This window comes from Numida meleagris, chromosome 2 (genome assembly GCF_002078875.1).
Source record: "Numida meleagris isolate 19003 breed g44 Domestic line chromosome 2, NumMel1.0, whole genome shotgun sequence".
In the NCBI taxonomy this organism is placed as follows: domain Eukaryota; kingdom Metazoa; phylum Chordata; class Aves; order Galliformes; family Numididae; genus Numida; species Numida meleagris.
This window is the reverse complement of record NC_034410.1, coordinates 61,111,627-61,133,115: the sequence shown is the minus strand read 5'-3', so window position 1 is coordinate 61,133,115 and position 21,489 is coordinate 61,111,627. Positions and strand designations below refer to the sequence as shown.

The 21,489-nt window shown below is 50.2% G+C and overlaps 1 protein-coding gene across 1 annotated transcript; it reads left to right on the top strand.

Annotated features, from left to right (window-relative positions):
* On the top strand, window positions 9,735–21,149 carry LOC110394521 (N-acetyllactosaminide beta-1,6-N-acetylglucosaminyl-transferase-like). The gene is made up of 4 exons (XM_021388422.1): window positions 9,735–10,185; window positions 16,617–16,691; window positions 17,071–17,130; window positions 19,969–21,149. Exon 4 carries the CDS (start codon window positions 20,199–20,201, stop codon window positions 21,147–21,149), a length of 951 nt encoding a protein of 316 aa, XP_021244097.1. The 5' UTR covers window positions 9,735–10,185; window positions 16,617–16,691; window positions 17,071–17,130; window positions 19,969–20,198.

Below are 21,489 nucleotides of genomic sequence, written 5' to 3'. Positions count from 1 at the left end.
GCCCTCCGCCCCGCCGCCCTCGCGCGGGGGGGGCTCCGCCGCCGCCGCCGCCCCGTCCATGCCCCGCCGAGGGGTCCCCGCTCCGCTGTCGCCGCCGCGTCCTGGAAAGTTCTCCTCCTCCTCCTCTTCCTCCCGCGCCTCGAGCCCCGCCAGCATCCGCCGCCCCCCACTCGGAGGAGCCGGGAAAAGAGGAGGGAAGGAAGGGACGAAGGGAGGAAGGAGGGCGGGCGGGACGCGGGGGGAGAAGGAGAGAGCCGGGCACAGCGGGAGGGAGGCACGGCGAGCGCTCCTCCGTCCGGCCCAGACACGCCGGGCCCCGCGCAACCCGTCCGACTGGCTGCGCGACTCCGGCACCGCCCTCCGCACCGCTCCTCTGCCCCTATCCCGGCCCCGGCTCCGCGCTGCGCCGGGCCCTGCCGGGACGAAATCGGCGCCCGCGGGGGCTGGGGCCGAAGACCCGACGGCAGCGGCACGCACGCGGCGCTGACCCGCAACAGCGGCCTGGGGCGGGGAGGAGGTGAAGCTCCCGCCGTGCCTCCGGCCGAGGGATGGAATAATAATAGTAACAATAAAATAAAAAATCTCCCTGAAACCCCGTTGCCAGACATCGGATATCCGACAGCTCAGCCCCGCGCCGAGCAGCGGCTGTATCCCAGCGCTCGGTGCAGGACTGAAGCACAGCATCCTTCGGTCTTCAGTGGTTCCTCGGACCCTGCCCTACGCCGCGGCATCGCCCGGCGCCGACTCGGCCCCAAAGAAGTACATTCGTTAGCACAGAGCAGTCCTTTATTGATCCGTGCAGCACAGAGAACTTTTGTGGAAGGTGTGAGCGTGGCTTTCGTTGGGCATTGGCGTGGGCTGCCCTCTTCGTCCTGTTCTTCTTCTCACCCATTTTCTTTTTTTTTTGTCAGACCAAAAGACACTTAGAGCACGGACGCACACACACACGGGTCTGTCCTGCGACCCGAACTGTGGGGATTTAATTTTCCGAGCGGTCCGTATATGACTGCTCAAAGGCCCTGAGAACGGGGACGGTGCCCCCAGAGCCGCATTCGGGGCACGGCCGCACCGGGGGGGATTTCAGCGGCGGTCCTGAACAGCTCTGCTCCCTTTGTCTCCTCGCCCTTCCATCCATCCATCCATTCTTCCTTCCATCCATCCATTTATCCGTCCGTCCATCCATCCATCCGTCCATCCATCCGCGCGGATGCGCGCAGCATCCCACAGAGCCGCACGCACAGAGCTCTCCCTATGGCCGGGACCACTCCGGCTCTCGTTCCGCTGTCGTTCCCCGGGGTCTCCCAGCGGCCCCGGCCCCTCTCGGCCGCGACCGGCGCGGGGACACAACTTCTCCTCAACGAAATCCGCGGATCGGTGGATGCTGCGCGGCCCCGCTCGCGGCGAAGGGCCCCGGGGCAGTGCCCGGCCCGGGCAGGCGCTTACCTCGCACTCCTCATACTTGATGTTATCCGTCAGCTTCCAGAGCATTTTCATGGGTCGGCGGGAGAGGGTCCGATCCCCCCGGCGCGGTGCTGCGGAGCGCGGCGGAGCTGTGCAGAACCGCTCTGCGCTGAGCGCTCGGAGATCTCCCTCTAATGGCAGAAACTTTTCCCTTTTGCAGCGCTTTACCCGCAGCCGGAGCGCCTCATTAGCATAGCGACCGCGGCCCAATTGCTCGCCGGCTCCGACCCGCGCCCGCCGCAGGTACGGGGCCGCGGGGACGGCGCTGCGCCCGTGTGCGCCCACCGCGGGGGGGAAAGGGGCCGTGCTCCCGTCCGCCCCCGGGCGCGGGGCGTCTTCTGCGCTTTTTTCCCCTTTTCCCCCCAAAATCGAGGAGAGGGGAAGCGAAGTGCGGCCGTTTGCCTCGTGCGGACGTGGCTCCTGCCCTCGGGGTTCGATGTCACCTTTTATTTTTTGATGGATTATCGAAAAGCCGCGTTCTTTCGCGAACTGTTCTCTTTCCCTCCGGTCCTGGCGGCTGTTGCTCTCCAAAATCCAGCCCCAAACCCTACGCACCACTCCCGGACGGAACGGCGAGGCAAAAGCACGGGCAGCCAAAAACACTCCTGCGAGCGCTACAGCGCAGGGACCGAGCAGTGACACCACCGAACTTTGGCCGTTCCCTACGCGGAGCGCTCCGTCGGTCGCACCGCTCTCCCTCCTCCGGCGCCCCTCTTCCCCCCTCCCCAATCCCATTCATTTCGCTCCCCGAGGCGCCGTCCGCGCAGACGCCGAGTTCCGCCTCGCGGAGCCCCGGGGTACCCCCAGCGCCCAACCCCGCACCCCGGGGCTCCCCCCGCTATGTGCCGCCCGGGGCAGCGCGCAGCGGGGTGCGGTGGGGGCACATCTGGGGCAGAGAGAGCCTAAGTGGGGGTACGTACGAGCTGGTTTAGTACAGAAATAATATATATGTGTACACAACACCCGTATATATCCTATTTAGAGCGCTTCTACTCGCCGGCCCGATAAAAGGACGCCAATTTCAACTGTAAAAGTGATTAAAAATATATTTGTGCTCACTTTTTTTTCCTTTTTTTTTTTTCTCTTTTCTTTTCTTGCAGTAAAGAATAAAGCAGCGCGGAGAGAGATCGGAAAAGTCGGGAGCAGCGCAGGCACCGAACCCACCCACCCCCCATGTGCCCCCCACGCGGGGTCGGATCACGCGTGGGAGCGCCCCGGTCCGTCCCGTCCCTCGATACCCACTCCCGTCCCACATATCAACCCCAAAACAAAAGGAGACAGCCCCCGTTACCTGCCAGTCCCCCATCTTGGCGAGGACGGACATGGCGCTGCGGGCTGCGGCTCCCGCCGCTCACGGGCTGCGGGGAGCGGCGCCGCCGGCTGAGTCCTCCCTCCCTCACCTGCACCGCGCTCACCTGGGCCAGGAGGGGCCGGCAGCTCCTGCCCGCGCCTGCGCGCTGCCGCCCGTTCCCCCCCCCCCCCCCCCCCGGCTCCCACCCGTGGGTTTTTTTTCCTTTCCCCGCGAGGATTCAGGTCTGATTTCACGCCCCGAGGGAGAGGGCAAGGAGCCTCCTTGAGATTTCCGCCTCCTTACGCGTACTTAAAATGTGACTTTTCTTTTCTTTCTTTCTTTTTCGCGCACCACCAAAGTGTATCCGTGGGTGGGGACACACGTCCGACCCATCCCTCCGCTTCTTTAGCCCCGGCCCCGCGGTGCGGTGTCCTCCTCGGCTGCCCCTCAGCAGCGCCGGTGCGCGGAGCTCCCCGGGATGGAGCAGGAGCCGGGCGGGCAGCGGGGCCGCAGGAAGCGCACTGCCTCTTTCAAAAGACACGTGCGGCTCTTCCTTTTTCTTCTTCTTTTTTTTCTTGTCCTTTTCTTTCTTTCTTTTTTTCCCCTTTTAACTTTTTTTTTTGCTTTTTCCTTCTTCTTCTTCTTCTTTTTTTTTTTTAATTCTTCCCGACGGGCTTCCTCTCGGATCCGCGCCGCCCGCCCCTTATTCGCCTCCCCCATCCCATCCAGACGCATCCCATTCCCAGCGGAGGAGGGCTCAGCTCCAGTCCGAGGCTCCGTCTCGGAGGGCCGCATCCTTCCTCCGAAATAGGATGCACGGTGCTGTTCTCCGGGGCTGTCCCCGTTCGGAGCGGGGCTGGGGGCTGCCGTCCGCTCAAGTAGAGAGCGGAGCAGAGGGAAAGAGGAGAAACTGGCCGGGCATTAAAAAATAATAATAAAAAAGGCATAAGGAAGAAAAATTAGGGGGGGGGGGGGAAGCAAAAAAGAAAATAAACCCGTGAGCCTCTGTGTGCATCCGATGGTGCGAAGGAAAGAGCAGAAAGGACGGCGAGAAGAGCCTGGCCGCCCCCACCTGCGGCCGTTCCCGGCTGTCAGCTCCGCCGGAGCTTCTCCCTAGAGCGGCTGCTCCGCTGCGCGCAGTGCCGGTAGTGCGGGAGCCACGCGTGGAGCAGCGACGGGACGGGGCGAGAGGAGAGACACAGAGAGAAGAAGGATGAAGATGTGCTGTCGGGGGTTATTGGGTGGGAAATCTGCGTACATGTCTTTTGTTTCGGTGCCAGATGGAGGGCTTTGAGGTGTGCGTGACGTGAAACTTTTTTGGGAGTGAGATGAAAACTCTTTGGGAGAAAAGAACGATTTATTTTTTTGTTTGTTTGTTCTGCACGTGGGTCCCGTCTGCCCCTTAATATTTATTTGCCGAGCGAACTACCCGAAAACAACCAAGCAAGCGAAACCGGGACGCAAAGTAGAGTGAAAATCGGGCGCAGGGTTAAAGCCGGGCGCACGCTGAGGACCGCCGCAGTCGCGCTGCTGAGGACGGCCGGGTGCCCACACGAGCTGCACCGCACCGCGGCGGGGACACCCCGGCCCCGCGCCACCGCCTTCCCAGCCCGGGCCACCCAGAGAACGAACTCCCGAAGAGAGCATCCCGATGCGCAGTAAATCTATTCTAAAGCCACCCAGCGCTTTTGATTCCAGAAGAAATCCGGCTGTTATTTATTGGGACCCCGTCACATTTGGAGGTTTTGCTGTTGCACATTCCACTTGTTAAACAGGAAGAAACCCCACAGAGCTCTAAGAGAGGTGCTGCACTTGCAGTTCGGACGTAAAAACTGCGGTATGGGTCATTCGGAGTGCTCACACGTCCCCCAAAAGGGCTTTTGCACCTGAACTGAAGGCAGCTGGTTGGCCATCGACCTCACGGCTGCCGTTATACTGACCCTGCAACTGAAAATAACTTCCAAAAATAAAAAGAGGTTTTAATTTTTAAAATTCAGCTTTAATTTTGCATCAGTAAAATGGTTTGGTGAAAAAAACCAGCAGGCAGTACAAGATGCAGTCACACTCCAGCATTAGGTCTCTCTGGGGTGCTGCGCTTGGATCGAGATTTCAAAGCCCACACTAAGATATGCCATAAAACCTCAGACAGCCCTCCTCCCCCAGGGATATTTATCTGACACATTTAATTGCTCAGTAAAACAAACTCTGAATGTGTGTGCTTGTATGGAGAGCATTTGGACCGGTTAACTTCAGTATATCTGCTGCTCTGCAGCAGCTCAGTGGGACTCTGCACCAACATCCCTGGGACTTGAGATTTTTGGCTGGTCCTGTGAGGAGGCAGGAGTCAGACTCAATGATCCCTGTGGGTCTCTTCCAACTCGGGATGTTCTGTGATTCTATGACCGTGGGGAAGCAGAGGCTGTGCCCGGCTGTGGGCACCCATCCATCTGCTGAGCACTGACACAGGGGCAGGAGCAGCTCTCCCTGTAACGCTACCTCCTGGCTACATATGAGCGTTCAAGAAGAAAAACAAAAGAAAGTTGTTTAATCATAGGCCAAATCCCTGCTGTGCTGAAGCAAATAACAGCACTCCACAAACCTGCACGGAGCAGAATGGGGCTCCTTCGTCTTACTCTGGTATCCCATTGACACAGTTATTTTTCTAATGACTTCCCTCTCAATAACAATCTGCAACAAACCCTCAAGAGATGCAGTGCTACTAGTTTATCTGTCGTACAGATAAGTGAAGGGGCAGATTAGTAACTTCGCCAAGATCTGGCAGCTGGTTTGGTGCAGATCCAGGAAAGGAAACCATAGATCCATCCCAAAGTGACCAGGACTTGTTCCTCCCATTGCCAGAAAAGCAATATGCCCATGAGCAGCAGCAGGTAGTCAGCACCCCTGCAAGAGGTCCCTTCCATTCATTGCCTGACAGCGCTCCAGCATACCCAGGCCCGGGCACCCATGCATGAAGCTTCCAGCTTCCCCCTCCCATGACATATTGGTGTTGCATCTACCCCAATGTGGCACGGTGCATTGGAAGTGGAATTTCATTCTTTAGCGTGTTGAGTAAATCACCCTAACAATTCCAAGACGTATTTATGAAACAAAGCCTGGCATTCAGCATGGCAGACTTTAAAGAAAATCTAATTTGATATATCTAAGTGAACATGAGAACTGCTGTCTGCAAGGCATATATTTCAATGCGTCAAATAATTACAAAAGGGCCTATTACTGGAAAATATCTGTTGGAGGCTCTGATGTCCATAACAATATTAATCTGCAGAACATACTCCGAGTGACTTTTTCAACAAGGAGCTTCCGAGGCTGGAGCCTTTAATCTAGACCAGCTTGCGTGCAGCTGCAGTGCATTCAGCCTTTACCATCAGGTCTTGCCATTGTCCCAGCACATGCCTACACCCCATGACACTCCATGGCATTAAAGCACTGCTGCGTGGCTGGAGCGACTTGTCACTAAGATGTATCACTTGGCAGAGAGCAAAACAAAACAGAGAACAGAGTGCAGTCTATACCATGGCTCTGGTTTGCTCGGCTCCGTTATGCTTCGTGGTGTTTGACACCAGCTCACTGCTGAGCCCCCACACTGAGGTCTCCTTTCCTGTGGCTCTGGCGCCCCGGTGTGTCTTGGTTTTGGAGGATTCAGCTGCAGAACTCAGCTCAGAGCTGGGAACTCTGCATTTGGGCATGAGAGATCTCTATGAGGACAGTCTGACCGCACACCCTACCCACCCTCCTTCAGATCCAGCACTGTCCCCTTGCAGCTTCACCCAAAGCCTGGTGACAAAGAGACTCGTGTTTTAAAGCACCACTTAGAATGATAGAATCGTTTGAATTGGAAGGGGCTTTTAAAGGCCATCTAGTCCAACTCCCCTGCAATGAATGGGGACACCTACAGTAAACCAGGTTGCTTTGAGCCCCATCCAGCCTGACCTTGAATGTCTGCTGGGATGGGCCATCCACCACCTCCCTGGGCAGCCTGTGCCAGTGCTTCACCACCCTGATTGTAAAAAACTTCTTCCTTCTATCCCACTTAAATTTTCCCGCTTTTAGTTTGAAACCATTTCCCCTTGTCCTATCAACAGACTCCACTAAAGAGTCTGTCCCTTTCTTTCCTATAGCCCTTCTTTAGATACTGAAAGGCCGCTCTCAGGTCTCCCTGGAGCCTCCAGGCTGAACAGCCCCAGCTCTCTCAGCCTGTCCACGTAGGGAGGTTTTCCATCCCTTGCATCATTTTTTCAGTCCTCCTCTGGATGTGCTCCAACAGGTCCACATCTCTCCTGTACTGAGGACTTCACATCTGGACGCAGTGCTCCAGGTGAGGTCATACCAGCACAGAGTAGAGGGGCAGGATCACCTCCCTCGACCTGCTGGCCACGCTTCTTTTGATGCAGCCCAGGATACGGCTGGCTTTCTTGGTTCACAAGGCTTATCCTAATCTTTTCTGTGTCCTTGTATTTCCCAGTATACATGAAGTACAGATTTGAACCTAAATAAAAGAAGTAAAAATAAAGCATTACAACTATCTTACACTCTTAAGGGGTCAGATTCACATAGTGGATGGGCATTGCTGCACCTGTAAGAGATGCTTATCTGTATCTCCATATCAGTGATTGCAACATAAACTCTAATGTTCTTCAAGGGTAAAGGCAGAGGTGGAGGAAATTCAGTTAAAAAATACAAGAAAATCCTAACTGTCAATGTTTTTTGTAATGTCCCACATAATTATTGGTGGTGGGATACTGGCACAGGCTGCTCAGAGAAGCTGTGGGTGCTCCATCCCTGGATGCACTCAAGGCCAGGTTGGGTGGGGCCCTGGACAGCCTGAGCTGGTGGGTGGCAGCCCTGCCCATAGCAGGAGGTTGGAACCGCGTGGGCTTTAATGTCCCTTCAAACCTAGACCATTCTATGATTATTTATCCCTTATCCTGAAGATAAGTTGGACACTAAGGAAAGAAAAGAATGGCTTCAGGACACAGGTGGGCCAGCTGGACGCAGAGGAAGGAGACCAAGACAGACTGAGTTCTGCTGAGATTTACTCTACCAGAAGTCCTGATATCAGTGGGCTCTGCAGAAAGGAGTCTGCTAAGCCTTTGCTTTCCTGCCTTCCAGCTGTTGGCACTTACTTCAAAACATGCAGGGGATGTGCATGTCTGAGGGGCATGGTGTTTGTTTGGGACTATTCAGAAAAGACGTACGCTTTGCAAAGTGTCACTGGAAAAACACAGCATGCAAACACAGGCAGGTTATCGCTTGCCCTACAGTCAGCATCGCCTGCTTTGCACTTAACCTTGCTAACCTGGAACAGCTCTCCCTGACACCTGCCTTGCCCTTCCCTGCCATTAGGCAGATGGCCCAGCTGTAGGACACGTAGCCCTGCCCTGCCTGTATGTATGGGTGGGTGGTGGTGTTGCCTTTGTTTCCCACCTGGGGTGCTTAGTACTCCTTTCACCAGCCCTTCTATGGCAGCCTCCCTTGTCTCGGGTACATCTGATCCCTAAGGCAGAGGGGGAGCCATCCCAAAAGGTACTTCTCACCCACCCCGGGCTGCTTCTGCTCTCATAGTTTGTATGGTATCGAGTTGCCCCATGTTGCCTCCCTCTGTGAGGCACGCTACTGAAGTCATCCAGATTACAAATAACCCCGGAGAAGAAAGGGAGGGGGTTGCCTAGCTCAGGGGGCTTGCCTAACTCCATGTTCCCAGGGTTGGGACCTAGGGCACTTGCCCCACTGCCCACTTCACCGCTGGGTATGGAAATGAGCAGGTCTTAACCCCTGCCTCTTGCAATGTGCTGTGGGTTTTGTTTCAAAATAAGCTGCTACTTGCTTAATCCTCTGCCAGACCAGTGGAGGAACCTGTGCTTGGCTAACAGTCCTGCGCTCGTGCGGAGCTTCCCCAGGGGGAGAATACTTCCCCATTAGCTTGGGAGCCCCACTCCCAGCTGGTCCTGGTGGCACAACTGATGTGAGAATGTCCCCATCTTCAGCACACTGAGGCTATTCTGCTCGTCTCCATTTGGTGCTCATCCTTGGCAGGGGGAAAATAGCTTTATTATTATTATTATTTCAGAAGGCAAGAGTTGATTGCAAAAGCTGGCGGTTTATCCTGTGGGCGAGTGTTGGCCAAACTCAATGCTGAGATTGTAAGCCCCAACTTCCTGTTAACAGGCAATGCATTGGCTTGACCCAGTTTACAGGCAGTTGGTTGAGCACAAGAACTTAGAACACGAATGAAAAATCATCCCATAAATAGCCTGTCTGCATTTTAAACAAAATTAGCCCCACAGTGAATGGCCTCCTCTGCTGAATTACAGCATGACCGAGCCCACACTGCGGACTGAAATGGAGTCATGTGGCTGGATAAGAGCAGCATTATTAGGATTATTATCGGGGGCTGGATCGGGCCCAATATGCATGCAATTATTCAGTACCTTTAAGCTACAATTATGCATGACAGAAGAAGCCTAAGTGGCTGATGGCAGAGAGCGTTTGGCCTTTCTGGCCATGCAGCTCCCTACATGGAGACAGGGCTCAGGGCATGGCCAGATGGCTAAGGTGCAGCTCGCTGTGTTCCATCTCAAGCCACTCGCTCCAACAAGGAGCTGGCAGAAGAGGTTTGGTTCACAAGCTCCAGTTGCTCTAGGATGAAGCTCAGTACCTGGGGCTGTGGTTTTGCACCAGAGAGTTCAATGGCAATAGCAGCCTTAAGGGATTCACACCCTATTCTCCAGCCTCATGCCCTTTTTTTTTTTTTTTTTTTTTTTTTTTTTTTTTTTTTTTTTTTTTTTGTGAAGACCTGCTAGATGGATTTGCTTTGGGGAGAAATAAAGGGAAAAAAGAACGCAGCCCCTTGCCTTAAGCAGATACATCCCTGAATGCATTTCCAGTCTCGCCCACCACCGTGCAGCTGAAGGACATGGGGACAGCTAGTGCTGCTGAGAGCCAGTGGTTGGGAAACCACGGCCTTACCTTAAATAATGAGTTTTTTTGTGCCTCCTTTCATTCCCGCACCTGAAAAGCATTGCTGCTTCTCTGGGAGACCCTGTCCTTGCCTCCTGCAGATGAGGTGGGCTCTGCCGGATGCCGGGCTGCCTTGCAGGGAAGGAAACAGAAATCACGTATGGAAAAGCGTGTGTGTACACATGGCATCACCACGCATGCCTTCCGCTCCGGGTTTGTCCCCGCCAGGTACTGGGAGTGAGCTGCGTAGCAACGCGTTAACTCATTGTAAAAGTCCGTTCGATTGCCATGGGATTCCAGATGAGCTAAGGACAGAAAACAAGCAGTGATTCACAAATGACTCATTCCAGCGCTTCTCTCTGGTGCAGCAGTTGCAGCAGGCCCTGTCTGCGTGCACTGAAACGAGCCCCGAGCCGTCCCTGAGCCCACAGTGCCCCGATCACTTAGTGCAAAGTGTAAGTACTGCTTTAAGGGCAAAATTGGGCAGCTTCGAGCAAGCCGTGACAACGCGTGGGTCTTGGTCACACCCATCAGGAACTCTCTCTGCATTTAAAGTATAATATAAACACGAATATTTCTGCCATTCGGCCCTCTAAACCCGGGGGTCCCAGAAAGAAATCACCGCGTGTGTGAATGGGCAGATTCAGCCTTCGTGCGTTTCCCGTCGGGTTTAAAATCGCATCGGTGGTACAAGCTTAAAACACTGCTATCGGGTGCGCTCCCCGCGGGCCAGACACGGCCCTGGCCCCGGCCGGCCTCACCCCGCCGGGCTCGCGGTTCGTCCCGCAGCGGCGAACCGTGCCGATGCTCGAGCCAACATTGCCATCCAGTGGCACCGCGGGCGAATGACACGTGAGAGGCTCGGAGCCGGCTGGCAGGTGTCCTGCGTCGGTCCTCTACGGGCAGCGATAACACAGGATGCCCTGCATCACTCAGCCCAAACTAGCGCAGCTGCATCCAGTACACTACTTGCCAACATCTCGCAGCCATACAATATATATTGTACTGGAAACAGCGTAGCCAGCAGGAGCAGGGAGGTGACTGTTGTCCTGTACTCAGCTCTGGTGAGGCCACACCTCAGGTACAGTGTTCAGTTTTGGGCCCCTCTCTGAAGAAAGACATTGAGGCCCTGGAGAGTGTCCAGAGAAGGGCAATGAAGCTGGTGAGAGGTCTGGAGCATAGGTCTTATGAGGAATAGCTGATGGAACTGGGATTGTTCAGTCTGGAGAAGAGGATGCTCAGGGGAGACCGTATTGCTCTCTACAACTCCCTGAAAGGAGGCTGTGGTGAGGTGAATGTTGGCATCTACCCCCAGGTAACTGGTGATAAGGCAAGTGGTAATGGCTTCAGGTTGTACCAGGGGAGATTCAGGTTGGGTATTAGGAAAAATTTCTTCTCAGAAAGGGTGGTGAGGCACTGGCACAGGCTGCCCATGGAAGTGATAGAGTCACCGTCCCTGGAAGCGTTCAAGGAAAGGGTGGATATGGCACAGAGGGGTGTGGTTAGTGGGCATGATGGGGATGGATTGGTAATTAGACTAGATGGTCTTAGTGGTCTTTTCCAAACTTAATGATTTTATGATTCTACAAAAAAAATGTAGGCTTTATTTTCTAGAAAACTTAATATGTTGATTTGGTCTGGGCTTTGGGACATATACATCTTCTGCTAGATCTTTGTGTCTTGGCCATGCTGCCACTTCTTGTCTGTTCCTCAGATTCAGCTGGGTCCCTCTCCCAGCCCAAAGGAGCCGATGACAGTCATTCTGCATGGTTGTAACTTGGGGGAGAAACATGCTCAGTTTTAGGTGGTTGCATAAGTAGAGTCAAAAGGACTGATTTCTTCCTGCCCAAGCTGGGAGGACAGCAGTGAGGTTACTCTGCTTCCTCTGAAAGGCATCTGTATGGCAACAGCAGGCCTTGTTGGAGGAAGAGACCAAAAACCTACCCACCTTTGCGTAGGAAGAGGGACATCAACAGAGATGGTGCACCTTTAGACCCAATCTAACAGTGTGTAAAACACCACAAATTTAATGCTTACACACAGCGGCATTGGTAGAGCTCAGTCCCCAAGCAGGCTGGATATTAAATTGATCAAAGTGGTAATGAAAGTGGGAATTACTTCATCTCAGCTGACACAAGGCAGGTGACCTTATTAAAAAATATGCCAGTGTATTTAATGGGGTAGGGCAGTTTCTCAGGGAATTAATGATTAATGTGGCTATAACTTTGGAGAGCTCATAGCTAATGCCCCTGGAAAAAGTCTCTCTTCCACTATAAGATGGCCTGGCTGAAATTCTTGGGCCGGGACAGTCTGAATGCGGGTGCATGGATTCAGCAGGTGCATGCAGATGTTAGAAGCTGAGGCCTATGGAAAATCAAGGGAGCAGGGCAAGCCAACCTAGCACATTTCCTCTCACTCTTCCAACCTCCGATCACTTGCAGTCCAGGACCTTCCTGTCATGGATGTGCTTGCTGTATATTCAGGAACAATCCTCTCTGTTATCAATATGCCCAGCTACTTCTTCAATGCACCTCTGAGTAGAGGGAGCTAGCTGAGATTTATAGAATCATTAAGGTTGGAGAGACCACTGAGCTCATCTAGTCCAACCACCAACCCGTCCCCATCATGCCCACTAACCATGTCCCTCAGAGCCACATCTACCCTTTCCATAAATACCTCCAGGCATGGTGACTCCACCACCTCCTTGGGCAGCCCATTCCAGTTCCTCACTACTCTTTCTGAGAATAAATTTTTCCTAATATCCAACCTGAACCTTGTCATCCAAAATCCGGGAAGAAAACTCTCTAACTCCAATGTGGTGTTAGAAAGTGGCATTCCTTTATTCCTCACAGTATATACTGGGCAACTTGACAAACAAGTATGCTCTCAGAGTTCAGGTTACACATTTGAGCAGTTAAGACCTACATAAGCAGTACAATGGCATACATAGTCACTCTTTTCCATTGATACATGCTAATGTCCCTCTGGGCCTGCACGGTTGCATCTAGGGTGGCCATATGCCCACTTACTTTATCCCCATCTTCTTCCACCATCAGCTTCATCACTGAGACTTTTGGCTGACCTTTAGCTGTTTTTCCCCAGTTTGGCAAATTTCCATTGCTTGTTAAGCCATAACGAGCAATTTCCAAAACAATATATGTGAAAATCTGAGGAAAACATCCTTGCACCTGGTGAAATGAGAGATAAGTAGTCCGTGATGACTCCAGTGCTTCTTGTGGAGCAGAACTAAGAGAAAACAAGGCTGTTCACACACCAAGCAAAGTTGAAATGGAAAGTTTTAGAATTAGCACTCATTGATTTGTTTTGCCAAACTAATACACTGGTCCTTAAACTAATATACTGATCCCTACTGCTAAACAAACCAGCCTCTATCAACTTCCCGTGGCACAACTTGAGGCCATTACCTCTCATTCTATTAGGAGTAAAACATCTTTGCTGCTGCTGCTTGCTGTAGGCTTGGGGAAAACAGGTCTTTTCACACATTCTTTGCAAATAAAAAGGAGTGTAGCAAAAACTATCCCAAACATAAGCCAAGGGTTCAGGCCAAGGAGCACTAGGAATGTGAGCAACAGGCAGGAAGCTGCAAGCAAGAGAAATTTCACCACGGTAGAATAGGAGAAGCAAAGATACTGGGAGAGTTGTGAGACAGCAAAGTGGCGTTACATTTTAAGATGGGATCCAGGCATGCTGCAAAAGGAAGATCCAAGAAATCGCCATTACATAACTCATCACAAGACTGAAAACTCGCATCAGGGTTCCAGCTGCCAGGTGTGTATGGTAAGTGGCAAACCCAACAAGAAAATTCTGCACTGGGAAAGATACTTTAGCTGGAAGGGACCAGACAAGAGGAGTCTGGCTGCAGAAGCTGAGAATCGTAAAGTCATAGAATGGTTTGGGTTGGAAGGGATCTTTAAGAAGCTAAGGAATGTGATGTTGTGTAAAACACGAGGTTTCCAGTAGTCTTCTAACCTTCTGATAACCTCCAGTGACCCAATACAGGGAGACCAGATTGTCTCAGCTTCAGTAATACCATCAGGAACTGCTTTGGACCTCACGGGGCCTGGCAATTTCAGCCACTGCCCTTCCCATAAGAGGGCCATAAAATGATTGTGTAAGCAGCAGAACAAGGGACAAAATGAGCACTAGCCTCCACCCAAAGCAAGGGCAAACAGAAAGGTGCTTGGGAATGTGAAGCATCTGGGAGCTGGTGGCTTTAGCTCAATGCTGTTTTGGGTGTACGACAGCAGATCTAGGAGAGAATTAGGAAAAAGTGATGGGAATGGATGTGAAATCTTGATAAAGAGCCTGAAGTAGGATTGGTTCTGAAGAGGGTAATACTGGTTAGTTGGTGTGGATGACAAAGACAGTGGGGGATAAGAAAAAGAAGACTGTCTTCAGGTCAGAGGCAATTTGAAGCTCAAGTCTGGGGGCTTATGCAGTGTGAGATCACGAGCAGACCACCAGCACAGTTTGCTTTTTCCAGACTCTTGGCTGTACAAAGAGGAGACCTTGGCATACAGTAAAGCCTCTGAAGGGAAAATGAGGCAAGAGAAGCATACAAACCCAGGACAAGCCGTAAGAAAGAGATACTTAGGTGCAACAAAAGGGGCTATTTTCACTTCTGGGAAGAAAACAGCAGCTGTGTGACACAGGCCAACTTCCTCCACAGTTTGACAGCCAGCCTTTGTCACTGGCCACAGAAACATGTGCCATTTGCATGTGGCTCATGCTGACTCCCCGAGAAGCTGACAGGCTCTAGCAGCCGTGGGTATCTCCTGCACAGAAATGAAACACAGTGGGAACATCTGAACTACAGAGAAACTCAAGAAACACTCCCCAAAATTCCACCCCTCAAAGCTCATCCTTTAGCTACAGAAAACTTGCAGCTTCTGAAACAGATACTCATAAGTAAGGGCTTATGCAGGAACTTTATCAAGTTTAAAGTTCTTTTTCAAGGCTTAATAAGGGGTCTGACCTGGTCAGAAAGACCCTTTAAGGGCATCAGATGCCTACCACAGACCTCTTAATGATAAGTCACTGGAAGAGTAAAAAGATGGAACAGGCATCAACCTGTTTTGTGTGAAAAGATATGAGAGGTGGAACACATGTCAAAAAGTTAACTGCCACAGATTTATCATTTAATTGATTTTTCTTCGTACTTACTTAGGGTGAATCACAACAGTATCGTACAAGTGCTTGACTATCCTGAGCTTACCAAAGTTGCAATGTAATGGTAATTAGAAGAGGTGACAAGTGTATTTCTAAATGATGACAGAGCTCTTTTGTTAGCGTTTTCATACAGTTCGTGGGTGTGATAGGATCTCCAGGCCAGCTACAGCCAAAGCTATGTGATACAGTAACAGAGACAATCAGAGGAAATAGATCAGGAAAGGAGCTAGAAAATCACCAGGTCTGGACCGGTATGACCTGTAAAGAAGCTGAAAAAGCTATGCCTAACCTGCTCCTCAAATCCATCAAAAGAAAATTCCAGCCTCTCCAGACCATCTAATCTATGCTCACCTGTTTAACACTACAAAGCTTCCCTAATGTCTGATCTTCACCTCTCCTGATGCTATCTGGACTGATTAGTTCTTCTCCTATCCACAGAGAATGGGGAGAATCATAGAATCATTTGCGTTGGAAGAGACCCTTAAAGGCCATCTAGTCCAACTCCCCTGCAAGGAGTGGGGACACCTACAGCTAGTCAGGGTGCTCAGAGCCCTGTCCAGCCTCACCTTGAGTGCCTCCAGGGATGGGGCTTCCACAGCTTCTCTGGGCAAGTTGTGCCAGTGCCTCACCACCCTGATTGTAAAAAAGTTCTTCCTTATATCCAACCTAAATCTCCCCTCTGTTAGTTTGGAACCATTTTCCCTTGTCCTATCTAAACAGACTCTGCTAAAGAGTCTGTCCCCTTCTTTCTTATAGCTCCACTTTAGATGCTGAAAGGCCACTCTCAGGTCTCCCTGGAGCCTTCTTTTCTCCAGGCTGAACAGTCCTGGCTCTCTCACCCTGTCAGAATCAGCTACTCCCTTTCATATGTGCATCAGGCTTTGCTTCTGACTTTTGTTTTGTTTTGAGTGTGTGTGTGTGTGTGTATATATATATATATATACACATATACATATATACATATATAATGTTCAAAGACTTTCTAGGTTTTTCTGATTTCTTTCTCTAGATAACCATATAGCATTCCTCACAGATGTTTTCCAGATCTTCATGGACTTTCTGCTCATTTCGCACCAAGCAACAAGTTGCAGAGCCAGAACTACAAAGTGATGCAGTCAGCAGAAACCCCTGCAGCAGCAGGCTGTGGGTGGCTGTGCTTTGCAGAGCAGCTCACTCACAGCCTGCAGATGGAGTCATGTTTCTCCCATGACTGCTGAGGCACCCATAGCTGAGGACAGACTCTCAGTTTGTGCAGGTAGCTAAGGCTTGACACTGTGTGTCGGGGAATTAATTTTCCCCCCAGTAACCCAGGCCTGTGACTGTCTTTGGATCATATCCGTAAGTGGTAGTGCTCGGTAGAAGAGAAAATCTAAAGCCCCAGTGGCCAGGCTTGATGCTCACAGAGGTTCATATTTGTAAAGTTAGCAAACGCCCAAATGTTTGCAAAATCCATTGTGAGCCATCTTTGGGCACTCCTATAGTGCAAATAATAGTTGCACAAGTACATTTGTGCTCTGCCATACACTGCTATGTACATTAATCTGCATTAAGAAACAGCCTTCTCTCCATGCCTTGTCTCTACCAGTATCACCTATAGAATGCAGTCATATTTAACAAAGGAACACCAATTTCTCCATCAGAGCTAGCCTGTCCTCTGTTGGAACACATTTAATTATGACTTGCTTTTTCTGCACAGGAGGATAGATGAGCAAGGAGGAGGACGCAGCGCTGCTGCTCCTGAGCAGCTGGTGAGGGGTGGTTTTTCACATAGGTAAGTACAGGTCCCCACTGGAAATTAATTGGAAAAGCACTCTGCATTGGAGCAATAGTGTGTTTAAGTTGAGAATTGTGCTCTGCTGGAGACCAGAGAGCTTTACACGCTTCTGCTTTCTTTATATTGAAAAGCCTGCTGCAAATTCAGGCCAAATGTGAAGCTTCCACAACGTCAGAGGCTCTGAGTTTGAAGCCTAGGAGCACAGCAAGATGATATCAGATGTGACAGCATGCTGTCTGGCCTTTGCTGTTTGTGCAGACAGATGTGCTCATGGGCTGTGTGTGATTAGATTACTTGATAGTTTTAGTGAACCATGTGAGCTGAGCTAGCATTTCCCTTGATGTGTCACTTCATCTCTCCTCCCACTCGCTGCAAGCGCTTCTGCAATGTGACTGTCCGGTGTCAGCCCTGTGCCTGCCTGGGAGCTCCTTTTCAGGTAGGTTTGTGCTTTCTTCTCTTTGAACAGCAACATTGTTCCTGGCTGGCATGCACGAGAATGCCAGGAACTGCTCTCAACAGCAGAGAAGGGAGGGCAGAAGAGGACAGATAGAAAGAAACTCCAGCTGCTCCTGTGCTGGACTCTGCTTTCTCCTTTCCTGTGTCACACTGTGGATACGCACCTTCTAGCTCAGACGGGACATGTAAGGCAAGGATAGAGAAGATCACTGCCAGGCAGAGCTGTTCCAAGAGCTTTGTGGAGACTCTGCATGTTGCATAGCACCCAGGAGCAGCACAAGACTGAGGCAGTTTCATTCTGATGTGAGGAGTGAAGGGTGGGGAGCGCTTTTACGTAGAGAGGACTGTGGTTATCTGCACTTCTGAACCAAAAAAAAAAACCCAACAACACAGCGAGGAGAAATTGAGGAGAAGTAGCCTCTCTGCAATTTTTAGCAGCGGTGCTGATTCAGACTGCCAGCTTTGTGTATGAGGGATGTGAAAATGAATGTAATGATACAGACATTTCTGTCCTAACAACAGAATAGAAAATGTAAAGTAACCCCAAACAGATGTAAAATATGTAATGTTTGTCACAACTAACCAGGGCCGAATAGGAATTTGCAACCATGATGTGCAAAGCCCATGCACCTTGCTTTCTAATTTGCTAGCAAATTAGCTGAAACCAATTACCTATATTGATTAAGCCAGAAGCAGTTTACTAAGTGCTAACTATATTCCTAGGATGAAACCCTTGCTGACTGGAAAGGTCTGTTCCCATTCATCCCCGGGGAAGTCATTTCAATAGCTAATCTTACTGTTGAGTGTGTTTCCACTGTGTGAACTGTACTAAAATCTTCTCTAATGCTGCAGTGAGAATTGCCACAATGAAGGTCCAGGGAACAATAAAAAGAAGCTGCAGTGCAGATCTCATTCAGCAACAGATTTAGTTCTACCAGCACAGACTCCTCCTACACAGCCTCTGTTGAAAAGCATGGTAAAGTTGATCTCTTCTGCCCAGTAACTGTTTTTCATTCAAAATATGCCAAGGTCGAATACAACCCACACCAAGATAAACCATAGATATCATGAGGTCTCTGGCCACTGTGTTGCTTTCTCTCTGGTATTTGCATTAATGCAGACAGATTTACCTCTATGAGGTTTGGCTGCTCCTTGCGTGTGAACTTTGCATGAACACATCAGTAGTTTTTCCATTGCGTCTGCTCGTGTGGCTTCTATGCTCTACTTCTTTGTTTCCTCCCTCTCTGTGTGTATGAACATGTGTGCGATTTCTGCCTATAACCCGAGGTATGGCTATTATTTCAGAGGAATTGTCACAAGGTAGAACTAGTTAAAAGCAAAAATGAAACAAACAAAGCAAAAACCAGACATAACGAATACTTTTGCTAGCTTGGATTTCCACAGCAAGTATTTGCATGTATGTTTACAGATTTTTAAATAATAACCATGCTGAAGCATCAAGGCACCAGGATTAAGTAGCATCAAAGCATGGTACCAAGGCTGGTTAGTACGAAAGGATTGTGGTTAGTCCTGTTTGCTGAAAGGCAAGGAAAAGGTTAGTCTTGCATTTCTCTCCTATGACAAGCAGGTCTATCTCTTCTTTTCTCAGTGTAGCTTATTTGTTTGCTATGGACCACAGTAGTAGTGTGAACTTCAACAGCTAAGAGTAAAAATGTCTATATTCTGAGACACACACATATATATGTATACATATATGTACATAGTTCTTATGTCTTCCTAGCTGTGTAGCAGGTTACACAGTGCCTAAAACAGAATTTTAGAAGCACCTGGGCTGAGTTTCAGCAGAATCCAAATTCTCTGGATGATCTCAACCTTTGGTACTTTGGAAAAGTTGCCTGAGCTCTCTGCCCTAAACTGAGACGTCCCCAAGGAAATCCTGACTCCTTCAGGACAACTGACACTTTCTCCCAGATTGTGTTGCTGAGGTGTCTGTCTGTGTTCACTCCTATAGCAAATTATTAGGTAGTAGCAGTGTTTTGAGGCATTCTGGACAGCTCTGTGCACCCTGGGACAGAATTCACTAGTCATTGAGAAGGGACATGATTTTCCTTCATAGTGATATTTGCTATATATTTCTTTGTTAGAGCCAGACAGTGATGTCAGCTCAGTGCTGACCTCTCTGAATCCTCTCTTAACAAGCTGTACTGTTGGGCTGTGATGGCACTTTCTGCTTGACTTCTTGGCAGTGTCTTGCAGTTCTCCATTATTGCCTGGGACTGCACACCTCCGTTCCAGCCCCGTGGCTCCATCAGATGAGTCCTCCTTCCTCCAACAAAAGGTGCTTAAATAGTTTCAGTAGTAGGTTTTCCCAGCCTTGTTCCTTGTGATGTGTATAAGTCAGGAGCTCAACGCAACTCATCACGACATGGAAAAAGTTTTGCAGGTTTCAAACTTACAAATGAAGAAAAATATTGCTTCAACATTATTCTGACATAATTACACACAGAGGCAAAAAACATTCTTCTGCTTTATGCAAACAAGTGTTGGTAGCGTGGTGGCATGGTGTGTTGAACAAACTTTTCATTATTCTAAAGCAGCAATGATTGATGAAACTTGGATAGGACAGAAAAAAGCTCCTCTAAATGAAAAAAAATCAGTTACACAAGAAGTAAATATGAGTTTTTGTCTGTCGTATTGCACACATAGGTGCCTCATGGCTGTCTAATTCTTTAAAGGAGAGGGGAGAGGGAGCAATTAAGAGCAAAGCCACAAATACTATTCAGAGATAACAAAGTATGTGGTAGTGGATATTCTTTGCCAAGTCAGTAATTATATAATATGTCTGTTTAATCTTTAGGGTACTGTGGAGAAACTTCCATCAACAAGATATTCCTTACTTATGGTGCGCCTACATCAACCATGACTACAGAACTATATTAAAATTAAGACATCAGCTGGATATTATGCATTGCCCTGATGCATGTGTTCTCCAGCAGGAACCAAGAACAGACAGTGAAATGAGCTGTTTGGAGTGTCTGATCAGACCTCCTTGCTGGGCTTCACGTGAGACCTTTTATCCAAGCAGCAATGAATGTACTCAGATATTGCTTCTTTGCCGTCCTGATTCTCAGTGTTTCCCTTCCATTTGTCTTCTACACCATTAACATACATGCACAAAAATCTCTCAAGAGGCTCAAGATCTCAGTGAGCTCAACTTTAGTAGAAGACTGTAAATCACTTATTGAAGATAAAGTGTCCTTTCTGAAGGAAAATGCTTTAAAAACATCCTTTGGAAAATTCAACTGCACAGAGTACATCACACAGAATCACTATATCACCCGGGTGCTGTCAGCCGAGGAGGCGGCCTTTCCCCTGGCCTACATCATCACCCTGCACAAGGAGTTTGAGACCTTTGAGCGGCTCTTCAGGGCAGTCTACATGCCCCAGAATGTCTACTGCATCCATGTGGATGGCAAGGCACCGGCCGCCTTGCAGCGAGCAGTGCGGCACCTGCTGGGCTGCTTCCCCAATGCCTTCCTCGCCTCTCACACAGAGCGGGTGGTCTATGGTGGTGTGTCCCGCCTGCAGGCCGACCTGCACTGCATGAGGGACCTGGTGGCCTCTGCCGTGCCCTGGCGCTACCTGCTCAATGCCTGCGGGCAGGACTTCCCCTTGAAGACCAATCGGGAGATCATCCAACATCTGAAAGCCTACAAGGGGAAGAACATCACCCCCGGAGTGCTGCCACCAGCACATGTCACTGCACGCACCAAGTATGTGCACCGGGAGCAATTATATTCTTTCATTTCCTTCATGTTGTCGACGTTTGTGCGCAAGGCTCCCCCACCGCACAACCTGACCCTCTACTTTGGTTCTGCATACATTGCGGTCACCCGGCCCTTTGTAGAGTTCGTGCTGCGGGACCCGCGTGCCATCGACTTGCTGGCATGGTCTGAGGACACCTACAGCCCCGATGAGCACTTCTGGGTGACGCTCAACAGAATCCCAGGTGAGCACACCTTTTGTTTCGCTTTCTGAAGATACATGCCTACATTCATGGGTGTATGCACGACATACACATGTACTTCAGGCTGACTTTAATTAAGTCTGTATCATTGAATAGGATCATAGAATAATCCTTCCAGTTGCCGGGAACAGTACTGGGAGGATCAGGCAGACCCAGCTGATCCACACATGGCTCTGAGGCTGGTATCACTAGCGGAATTTTGGGTTTCTCTATCATGGGATGATCTACACAACACCAGGCCTGCTAGCACCTGATGGGATGCACCTTTCTCAGAGGGGGAAAAGGATTTCTGCACAAGAATTAATGGGGCTGACTGGTAGAGATTTGAACTAGATTTGAAGGGGGAAAGGG